Source organism: Wolffia australiana, chromosome 19 (genome assembly GCF_029677425.1).
Source record: "Wolffia australiana isolate 7733 chromosome 19, ASM2967742v1".
NCBI classification, from domain to species: domain Eukaryota; kingdom Viridiplantae; phylum Streptophyta; class Magnoliopsida; order Alismatales; family Araceae; genus Wolffia; species Wolffia australiana.
Genome location: NC_135853.1, coordinates 3688790 through 3699496, shown reverse-complemented (window position 1 = coordinate 3699496; position 10707 = coordinate 3688790). Strand labels below are relative to the sequence as shown.

General features: G+C 36.7%; 1 protein-coding gene across 6 annotated transcripts; it reads left to right on the top strand.

Moving 5' to 3' along the window:
• The first annotated feature begins 246 nt into the window (after window positions 1–246).
• LOC144715723 (Auxin efflux carrier family protein) lies at window positions 247–4952 on the top strand. 6 transcript variants are annotated; one of them, XM_078590694.1, is made up of 11 exons: window positions 247–384; window positions 742–993; window positions 1206–1285; window positions 1560–1684; window positions 2105–2226; window positions 2535–2723; window positions 2982–3056; window positions 3158–3258; window positions 3398–3450; window positions 3873–4058; window positions 4736–4952. In XM_078590694.1, exons 2-11 carry the CDS (start codon window positions 811–813, stop codon window positions 4855–4857), a joined length of 1236 nt encoding a protein of 411 aa, XP_078446820.1. In that variant the 5' UTR covers window positions 247–384; window positions 742–810; the 3' UTR covers window positions 4858–4952. The 6 variants fall into 6 exon arrangements, with proteins under 6 accessions (XP_078446820.1, XP_078446822.1, XP_078446823.1 ...); XM_078590696.1 differs by having other exon boundaries at window positions 293–418; XM_078590697.1 differs by having other exon boundaries at window positions 299–400.
• Window positions 4953–10707: the final 5755 nt, after the last annotated feature.

The window sequence follows — 10707 nt, the reverse complement described above, 5'->3', positions numbered from 1 at the left end:
TTTATTCGGACACGTGTACGGTCCAGGCTCGATATGGAATTTTAAAAGAGAATAGGGTTTTTATAATAAATAAAATAACCATTTCCACGGTTTGTTATTTTCTGCGCCTCACGTGCATAAAAATTAACTATTACGAATATGCCCAGAAAGAGGGCGAATTCTTCGGCACGAAGGAAGCGATACTTTATTTTAATTTGTGTGTCTATCCCTATCTTTGTCGTTAGAACGGTTGGTGCCGATGAACACACGTGGCAGTGTTTAAATTTTATGATATTAATGGGGATCTTCTCAAGAAATTCGTTCGATGGAGGACAAATTGCTGCGAATCGCGAAGAATCTGCATTGTTGCTGCATAAAGCGCGTCTGATCATCGGCGAAAGTTTGGTATTGCGCGAGGACGGTGTGATGTGTTGTTGATGTTCGGTTTTGATACTCTTTTTGGTTATTTGTTGTGGAACTTTAGGGATTACGTGGACTGCCTCGTGAATCTTTAGGAGTTTCGTGGGAGATGGGATTGCTGTGGAGTGGTTTTGCTTTTGAATGAGTAGATTCGTCTTGTTAGTATCTTTTTTTGCCGGAATTCAAAATTTCCGATCAGTGATTAAAGCTAACTCTCTGGAGAGGTTTAGTTTTCCGCGTTCTTTGCTCGTGATTTCCTACTTTTTTGTCCTTTTTTTAAGAGCTACTCTTCACAGGCGTCGCATTTGCTGTGGCTTCAAAGAGGTTTTTTTCTTATTTCAGATAAGAGGAAATTTCACTTCTCTTGAAGATCTCTTTCGTTTTTGCTGAAGATTTGGAGAATCAAGCAGAATGGCAGAGTACTTTTTGTCGGCCGCCGTCGACAACCTGGGCGGCGGAAAATCTCTATTGGATAGCATGTTGTATGCTGTTCTTCCCGTCGCAAAGGTCTTCACTATGTGCTTTCTAGGGTTTCTCATGGCCTCAAAGTATGTCAACGTTCTGCCAGCGAATGGCAGAAAGCTACTAAATGGGGTGAGTTGCATCGCACTTGATTATTCTTCAGGAATCCGTCCCAAGGAATTTGATTCGTTGGGTTTGGCTCTAAATTTCAAAAACCTGGAAAATGAAAATGTATGAACCAAAAATTTATCTTGGGGTTGTATATTCTGATTTTAATTGCAAAAAAATATTTTTTGAACATCTCCAATTATTTATTACTGAACCTCTCTACACATCTTCTGCAGTTGGTTTTTTCCCTTTTGCTTCCATGCCTGATCTTCTCACAACTTGGGCGGGCAATAACGCTTCAGAAAATGATGGAATGGTGAGTAATTGTTGACAACATAATTCTGGTAACATGGTTTCAAAATTTTCGTAATTTCTTGGGGTGTGGTAGTGAGACCTTAAAAAGTAGTGAAAGACGAAGGCTGATATATCTCCAGGAGTCAAATAATTTAATATCAATTTTAGATTATTCAATCAAAAAATGGGATAAGTTCATAATTTATACGAAACATCTAAATAGTTTCTTTTCTAATCTTAGTTTTCGTTCTTTACTGTTAGAAATTGAGGATACTGACAAAAGATCTCGATTTCAGGTGGTTTATACCGGTCAATGTCATTCTCTCAACAATAGCGGGCTCATTAATTGGTTTTCTTGTTGCGTGCATTGCCCGGCCGCCTTATCCTTATTTTAAGTTTACCATTGTACACATTGGAATCGGTAAGCCCCATAAATGCACACGACCGATTCACCACGTTTCATGGGTCTGAGGCCATGAAACCCTGAATAAAGTTGGGATGGTAATGATAGTTATAATAAAAAAGAATAATTGCGAAGGTGCATTCGCACATGAAAGTCAACTACATTAAATTATTTAATTTGTTACATATCCTTTCTAATTTTGGTCAAATATCGATTATCTGTCGAATTTCTTTTTACCATGATATTTTGTGTAAATGATTTATTTTGAATAGAAGTATACATGAGTATTTTTGTCACAGAAAATATCAACGACGAACTAAAAATATCAAATATCCGTGTGTTCTTAAATTTTCTCTGCTGGCTACTTATGGAGTGGTAAAATATTTTTTAACTTTTTGTCATATCATAACCTTTCTCATGTTTATGTACTGATTCCAGGGAATATTGGAAATGTTCCTCTCGTCTTAATTTCTGCATTATGCCGGGATCCCACAAATCCGTTTGGGGACTCTGATAAATGCAGCTCAGATGGTACCGCATATATAGCGTTTGGACAATGGGTAATAGTGTCCTCCCATTCCACCACGATTTTTCATTTGAATTTTTTTACCCCAATAATTCTAGGAAATATGTTCTTTCATTCTTGAATTTGTTCATTCTTATTTATCTCATTTTTTATTTTTCCCGATCTGATTAAATGGTTTGTGGTACTAAACATAATTACCTTATTATTCGGTTCTGTTATGCCTTTAACTACGTTTTTTAAAGAAGAATTAACAAATTATTTTTTTTCATGAGTATTTTGTCTTACCTTTTCCCTCTGACATTAGAAACGATAATAATTTATTTTGTCATTAACATTTGGCAGGTTGGTGCTATTATCCTGTATACGTTTGTGTTTCAAATGCTTGCACCTCCTCCTGGCGGTTCCTTTGATTTCCCTGAAGGAGAAAATCTTCCGATTAAAGATCTTCCTATCAATCCTTCCCCAGAACAAGTCCCTCTTCTAACTCCACAACCGCTCGACCCATCAGAGGTATCTCCCACCATTGGAAAGGTGCGATCTTCAAAAAAAATCATAGGAAATTACCCTCAAAATAATATTTTAAGCATTTATTATCCTCATGTTTTTGAAAATTTTAATATTTATTCCAGGATCCTTGACTTAAGTTTTTTATTCTGCAGAAAATCTATACCTTAGTCGTTTTTCCAAGAGACTTATAATCGTCAAAAGTATTTTAAAAAATATTTTCAAGAGGTCTAGATTCTGATTAATTAAAGTATGGTTCCTAAAGATATATTTTCCTCTTTTTAGGGAACCGGCATACTTTGGTTTTTGTTGGAAAAGCTGAAAATGAAGCAGATTCTTCAGCCGCCAATCATTGCCTCCGTAAGCTGTCTCCTATGCTTGTAATAAAACATTGTTTTATTAAACCGATGGCCAGTTTTTATTTTATTTCCTATTTTACTTGTTTCTCATTATTGATGCAGATTCTAGCCATGGGTATTGGGACTGTGCCTTTTCTAAAGCGACTGATCCTTACGGATGACGCACCATTTTTCTTTTTCACAGACACCTGTATGATTCTGGGGTATGGAGTTAGCTAACATATGCATTCTTTTATTCAAAAAATCTAAAAATATATACTATTAATATATATTGTTCACTTCAATGATTTTCTCTGATGGATAAATGGTTTTTCCTCATAACATAACAATGATATGTTGCAGGGAAGCAATGATTCCTTGCATTTTGCTGGCGCTCGGGGGAAATCTAATCGATGGTACGTCCTGTTAGTATCTTTTTCAATAGTGAGGAGGAGAGAGGGGGACTGGGCCTGATAGAGAGAGAAGAGAGAGAACAAGGGATTGATTGTGAGAGTGGGAGAGAGAGTGAGAGTGTTTGGGAGAGAGGGAGAGAGGAGGGGATAGAGAGAGAATAATGGGCTGATTAGAGAGAAAGAGAGAGATAGATAATTATAGAGAGAGTGAGAGAGAGCTGGAGAGAGGGAGAGGGAGAGAGGAGGAGGGGAGAGAGAGAGAATAATGGGCTGATTAGAGAGAAAGAGAGAGATAGATAATTATAGAGAGAGTGGGAGAGAGCTGGAGAGGGGGCGCTGACAGAGAGGGAGCATACATTAATATATATATAGGAGAGAGAGATACTGAGAGCAAGGGAGAGCTGATAGAAATGTTTCTTCTACAGGGCCAGGGAGCTCAAAACTGGGAATGAGAACAACAGCGGCCATCATAATCGGGCGACTGATGCTGGTTCCACCGACAGGTTTGGGCATTGTAACACTGGCAGAGAAGATGGGCTTCATCCCCGCTGACAAGATGCTTAAGTTTGTCCTACTCCTCCAGCACTCCATGCCCACCTCCGTCCTCTCCGGTAATCTTTCATATTTCTCTTTTAACCTCTTCCATATTAATTCATTTTGAAGAACAAATCCTGGGTAAGAAAAAAAGTGGCTCCCTTGTTATCTGCTATAGAATTTAAACAAAGTTGGCAAGTTCTTGAAACTTAATAATTCATTCCCATCCGCCCTAGGTTTTTTAAACTTTACATCACTATGATCAAACCTTGACATCTATAGACTGCACCTTGAGTTGGAAATTCTATCGTGATCCATCAGAAGAATCTAGTCGTGACCTCTCTTTCTCTTCCTAAACCCTTGGTACATTTGATTTTAAGAAAATGTGGTTTTTTCCTCGCACTCTTTGAAAAAAATTCCCTTATCTACTGATGTTATCCAGGACATAATGAAATTCTTTGGGCATTAATTGATGTTCAATTTAGAATCAGCTTTTGTCTGTTTATCTCCTACCCTATCTATAGATATCATGATTAGCTGGCCTTTTTCTTGCTAGTCTGGAATCAAAGTTTCTCTTTCTCTCCCTCTCTCTCTTGACGATATGGAAATGACATTCTAATCGATATTTGATGATGGATATTTGAACCAACACCTCCTGTCGAAACATAAATAAAAAAATAAATTTGCTTTGAAATTAGCTTCTCTCTTTTCTCTCTTTAAGTCATTTTTGTCATTTGCTATGACTTTGTCGCAGGTGCCGTGGCCAGTCTGAGAGGATGCGGGCGAGAGGCTGCGGCCGTCCTCTTTTGGGTCCACATCTTCGCCGTTTTCTCCATGGCTGGATGGATAGTTCTCTATCTCAACATTCTCTTCTAATCTCTGTTTACCAATTCGTCGGATGTACATGTGAAAATATCTACAAAAAATGGAAGCCCGTTAGCTTGATCAAATTATTTTATGCATTCTTTCTATGTCCTCTGTCTAGCTTCACCCACATTTAACTTTCCAACCCAGTGTTGAGAGAGATATAATGCATACTTAAAGCACTTTTACCACATGATCCATTCTTTCTCCACATACAATGATGGGCATTTGAGCCTTAGAGATAGAGAGAAAATGTGAGATTGTACCTGGTAGACAAGGTTTTTCAGCCATTTTGAGGCTTTTAAGAGAAGAGAGCTATATATTTTTAGGGAAGAGAGCCATCTCGAAGTTTTAATGAGAGAAGAGAAAGTGAGAGAGAGAGAGCTATAGAGAGAGAGGGGGGAAGAGAGATATAAATAGGGAGCAAGAGAGAGAGAGAGGTGCTTTGGATTTCTAAATCCATATGTACGAGCAAAAGAGATGATCATGATATGTTTCAATTTTAAACATGACTAATGCAGAAGAAGATAAGATATACAAAGTGAACAATAGAGATGTCTCATGTGAAGGTGCATTAGGATATTGAATGCGAATGAGGACCAATTCTGCCTTCTTCAGGAATTTAAATCTTGCCTTAGGTTAAAAAGGGGATGGCAAGGGTAGAGACATCTCATATTGAATGCATACGAGAGAGATGATTAATGGTCTGAATGAGAAGACATCATCATCACGCCGATGGAAATGGTAAATGACATTGTGAAATAATGTTTTATCCAATTAAATAATGACTATACAAAAACTATTTTCATGAAAGATTTTTATCCCAATTGTTTAGGGAATATATTAATGATTACGATCTATGACCTATTGAATTGAAAAATTCAATCAATTAGAGTAGAATTTTATAATTGCTTTGATAACATGATAAATGCATATATATTTTCATACATTTTAGATGTTTTTGGTATTATTAGTTTATAAGTTATCATGTTATCGTTTGAATTAACCAAATATTTTTGCATTAGCTAGAAATTCAAAATTTTGCACATTATGGTTATTTTTCACTAACTTCATTGACTTGTATGAAGTCAAGAAGTTTGATTACTGATGAGTATTGCATAGTTCCAAATGTGCAGAAATTCACAGGAATTAGAAAATACAGTTCTTAAGGAATTGGAGAATTGTTGGGAGCTTAGTGATTATCAAAATGGGCTGAAATGATGAAATGTTGTTGTGGGCTTTTAAAAAAGATATCAGAGGGGCTTGGGCCATGATCTGACCTACCTATTGGACCTTCAAACACCTTAAAAAAGAAACAAGATAGAAATGACAAGGCCAAAGCTCTCAACCAATGGAGAAAAAGAGGCAGAATGGCTAGAAAAGAGAACAGAAAATGCCCAAAGGGGTATTTTAATAATTTTTAAAATGTATAAATACTATTTTTCTCCCTCATTTCCCCTCATTCTGGACATGCTCTAGAAAGTAGCTGGCCAACAGAAAAAGGCATATTTCAGAATCCAGGTTGTCCGACCTGCTTAATGTAAGTTTGTTGAAGTTTTCATTCAATCTCGTCTCTTGTTTGCATTGAAAAACGCCTGATCCTGGCAAAATATAAGGATCCAGACATGAGAGGAAGCATTGAGGGCTCACCAGACTGGCATTGAGGTTGTAGGAACCTAGATTTCCATTTTCACATCATCATCCATCCATCCATTTACCCTTAAAATCCATCATTTTCTCACTCATACATTAGTTTTCCCTACTTTATCTATCTAGAACAGTTTCATTCTCTCCATATATCTTCATCCATATCCCCAGTTTCTGCTCTCAAAATTTCATAAAACATTGCCTTCATCTCAAACTTTTTCTACACCCTCTCTTTATTTTTTCTCTCTCTCTCTCTATCTCTTCATTTCAGTCATTTTATATCTCTAAACTCGTTTCTTTATCTCTCTAAAATCCATTAAATTTTCTCTCTACATCATCCTTCATCCATTCCTTCAAAATTTTTAAAAAAATGTGTTTGAATTCCATCATTTAGGGCAAAAAAGTGGAGTGTGCATGACTTAGTCAAATTGACTAAGTCTTGACCATATTGGATCAAACACAATAGGGCTTAGCCCATTTGGCTAAGTCTTTACCTAGCTAAATTGGGTTGAACCTAAGTGGGCTGACCCACTAAGGCCAGCCCTATACGGGTCACACAAGGACCGCCGACAAAGGTATTTTCCTTATTTCTGTATTTAAAAATTCCACAAAAATATAAAAAATCCCTAAAATTAATATAATCAATTTTCAGTGTTTTTAACATCTACAAAAATTCTAAAAAAATATTTAACTCTCATTTTTAATATTTCTAGTGGTTTTTGGTGTTTATTAAATTCCAAAAAAATTAAAAATATTTATTTATTTTCTATTTCTAGTGTTAATTAAAATTATGAGAATTAGTCTAAAATATTTTTGTGTTCTTGTTTGTATTTCTCTCTTTTATATAAATTGACTAAAAATCCATAAAAATCTCATAAATTATATTTCTCTCTTTTAGACTAATTTCCTTCATTCCAAGCTTGAGAAAATTCCTGAAATTAAATTTCTGCCTCTGTGTGGATCGACCCCTTACTTGTCTTGTATTAATTAAAGAGTATCTAAGTTGAAAATTTTCATAAATATTGTTGGTTAAGTCTGAATCAAAACAATGATATAAAACCCCTAAAATTGGACTTATCAACCTTTTAGTGATAAAAATTATTTCTGCTATGGTTGTTGGACTAACAAAAAATCTAATATTTGTCATCATCTAGACCTATGGATGGATGACAGGATGAAACCATTTCCACCAGTCATCAGTTATCCTTCCATGGTATGGATATTATGTGGCCGTCAAGTCAATCACACCACCATATTTAATTAAGTTCATTGAATAAAATATGACCCTCATTATTATTCTAGTGTGATGGTTATAATGAACTCCATGAATATCTGCAGTGCCCTAGTGAATTATGATGAGATCATAATACAATGATCATTAGAAATTTCTATTCGATGGATACTTGAGATGGGCATCAAATTATCGAGATAGAATATCACTAACTGATCCTACTTATATGATAATTATAGCTGATCATGTTGCTATTAGTGTGACGACACTAAGGACAGATAGTTGGTGCTCTTAGGAGAAAGAGTTTACTGAATTGATCCGTACGAATCCCTAAATGGTATTATACATAAACGTCTATCATGTTGATTCCTGTCACGATTGTATAAGTGGTCCACTGACCTGAGATACCAAGGACATCTTGTCAATGAACAACTATATTTTGACTACGACTTATGAGCCTCTAATCATGGGATTCGAACAAGTCATACCTCGTATGTAGTGAGAAGCTCACAAAGATGATTGAATGGTCAAGACGGGATCATCCACCCTTGATATAAGAGGAAATTGACTCGAGGAAAACGATGAAGAAAGATCCCTGGCCAGAGTAATGAGGATAATGGAGAAGGCATTCTCCAATGATCCCCGTTACGCATCAGTACTAATCGAATGATGGATTAGGGTTTGACGATAAACCATACCCTAAGTCATTCAAGAGTTTCCTACGGATGATGGCTTATACATATATGGTGACCGATGATGGTAAAAGTTCCACGAGAGAGTTCAAACCCTTCCTCGGTATCTTATAGAGCATGAGGTGTAGCTTGGCACCCCACAGGCTGAAAACTTAATCTATCGATTGGGTTAAATCAATCATTAGTTAAATAATCTATATATTGATAGAGTCAATTAATAAGGTTAACCAATAATTGTTATTGGGTCACTAAAGTTATTAACTAGAATGATACATGGGCCTAGAGGGTCACACGTATAAAATCACACGTGCATTGGTGAATATATTTTACTTTATGGGTTTTTGAGAAGAACTTAAGTAAAGTATAAATAGGGAAGGGGCACTCATTTCACGCACCCAAGCCAACCAGATTTGAGAGCCCCCCTTTCTCCTCTCTACTCTCTTATCCATTCAACTAAGGACAATGTCTTCATGGTGAGAAGATCTCCAAGATTTTCAAGGAGAGTTGAAGAAGAAGAAGTGGAGACCAAGCACCAAGTGATTGCGTGGATAATTCTAGAGGTTGAGCACGTGAGCAGCTTCAAAATTGATCTCAATGAGAGCATGTCAAGGGCGGAAAAATTTCCTCAAAAGGTACATTTTCTGTATTTATTTTAAAGACAGATTTTGAATCGATTAACACACATCCACTTAATGTAAACCATATTTCCCACGGTCGAACCAAGGCACAAAACCCAACACCAAGGTGAGTGATGACTGATGGCATAAAGTGATGGATGGATTTTGGGAGAAGAATAATAAAGAAGGAAAAAACAAGTACTTTTAAAATTTGATTAACGATGTTCGAAAATATGTCTTATGTAGATGACTATCGCTAAAATGATGATGTTCACGAATGAAAGTGTTGACTTAGAGGAACAACATTGACATCAACGAATAGCATTGAGATCAACATTGCAAATGATGTCAATGAATACATGTATTGGTGACGATGAAACTTGTTTGCTTGTGACAACGATGCGAAACGTTAAAGGTGTTGGGTTCTAAAGGCGTAGATATGCATGAAGATGAGGATTCCACACAATGAAACATACTGGAATCAAACAACATCATTAAAATCATTAAAACGAAGATCATGTGAACGCATTACATCCATGATTTTTTGGATTCTAGAGCGAGACGAGTTGAGCTGCTCAATGGTGCAGCCTCCAGGCATATCCATACAATCCCCGGCACGTCGAATCTCCTCCTTCAACCATACAAACTCCATTCATGCTTTGTTGTCATCATTATGTCATCCATATCGCATTAGGGTGGAGAGGAGGTGTGGGGAGAAGGGAGAAAAAGGGGGAGGGCCCGAGCAATTCTGGCATTGGGTGAATTTTGTTCAAGGCCTTCTCTTATTTATACTAAGTGGGTATTTTTCATAAAAGCCCCCAAACTTAAGTATATCTTCTGACGTCAAAAAGAGCATTTGCGTGTGACCCTCTAGGTCCATGTATCAATATAGTTAACGACTCAAGCGGTCTAACAACCTTTAATTACCTTCTAAATTAATTAACTTTATCATTGTAAAGATTAATTAACCTCATATCGATTTAACCCAATCGATAGGTTGAGTCTCCAACACGTGGTGTGCCAAGCTACACCTTGTGCTCTAAAAGATATAAAGGAGTGTGTATCGGCTGACTCATGGAACATGTTCATCATCAGTTACTATGTACGTATAGTCCCTTATCCACTTGATGCTCTTAGGATGACTTAGTGTATGGTCAACTGTCAAACCCTGATCGGTCATCCAAGTTAGTAGTGATGCATTCTAAAATCATCGGAGAACTCTTCTCCTGATATTTCACTCCCTTGGCCAAGGACTTCATCACATCATCTTCCTTGAGATGTCACCTCTTATACCAAGGGTGAACGATCCCATCTTGACCACTTAATTATCTCTGAGAACTTCTTAATACAGCCAAACTAAGACCGTTTGAATCCCATGATTAGAGACTTGTTGGTCATACTCAAAGTACAACTGTCTGTCCACAAGATGTCTTTGGTGTCTACGATATAAGAACCACTTACACAATCATGACATGAATCAACTTGATTGAGAGTTCGGTATAATACCATTTAGGGATTCATATTTATCAATTTAGTGAACTCTTTCCACTAAAAGCTACACAAGGTCTATCCTTAGTGTCTCCACACTAATGGCTATAGGAATGATCATAGTCATCACATGAGTGAAGCTAGATAATGCTATTATATCCGGATACTTTGATGTCCTTCTCGAGTA

What these genes read in the sequence shown, in the direction of transcription:
- LOC144715723 (XM_078590694.1), top strand. Translation starts at nt 811, where the DNA reads ATGGCAGAGTACTTTTTGTCGGCCGCCGTCGACAACCTGGGCGGCGGA. An exon ending in GCAGAAAGCTACTAAATGGG is followed by an intron (nt 994 to 1,205) that starts GTGAGTTGCATC and finishes CATCTTCTGCAG; the next exon opens with TTGGTTTTTTCCCTTTTGCT. An exon ending in ATATAGCGTTTGGACAATGG is followed by an intron (nt 2,227 to 2,534) that starts GTAATAGTGTCC and finishes AACATTTGGCAG; the next exon opens with GTTGGTGCTATTATCCTGTA.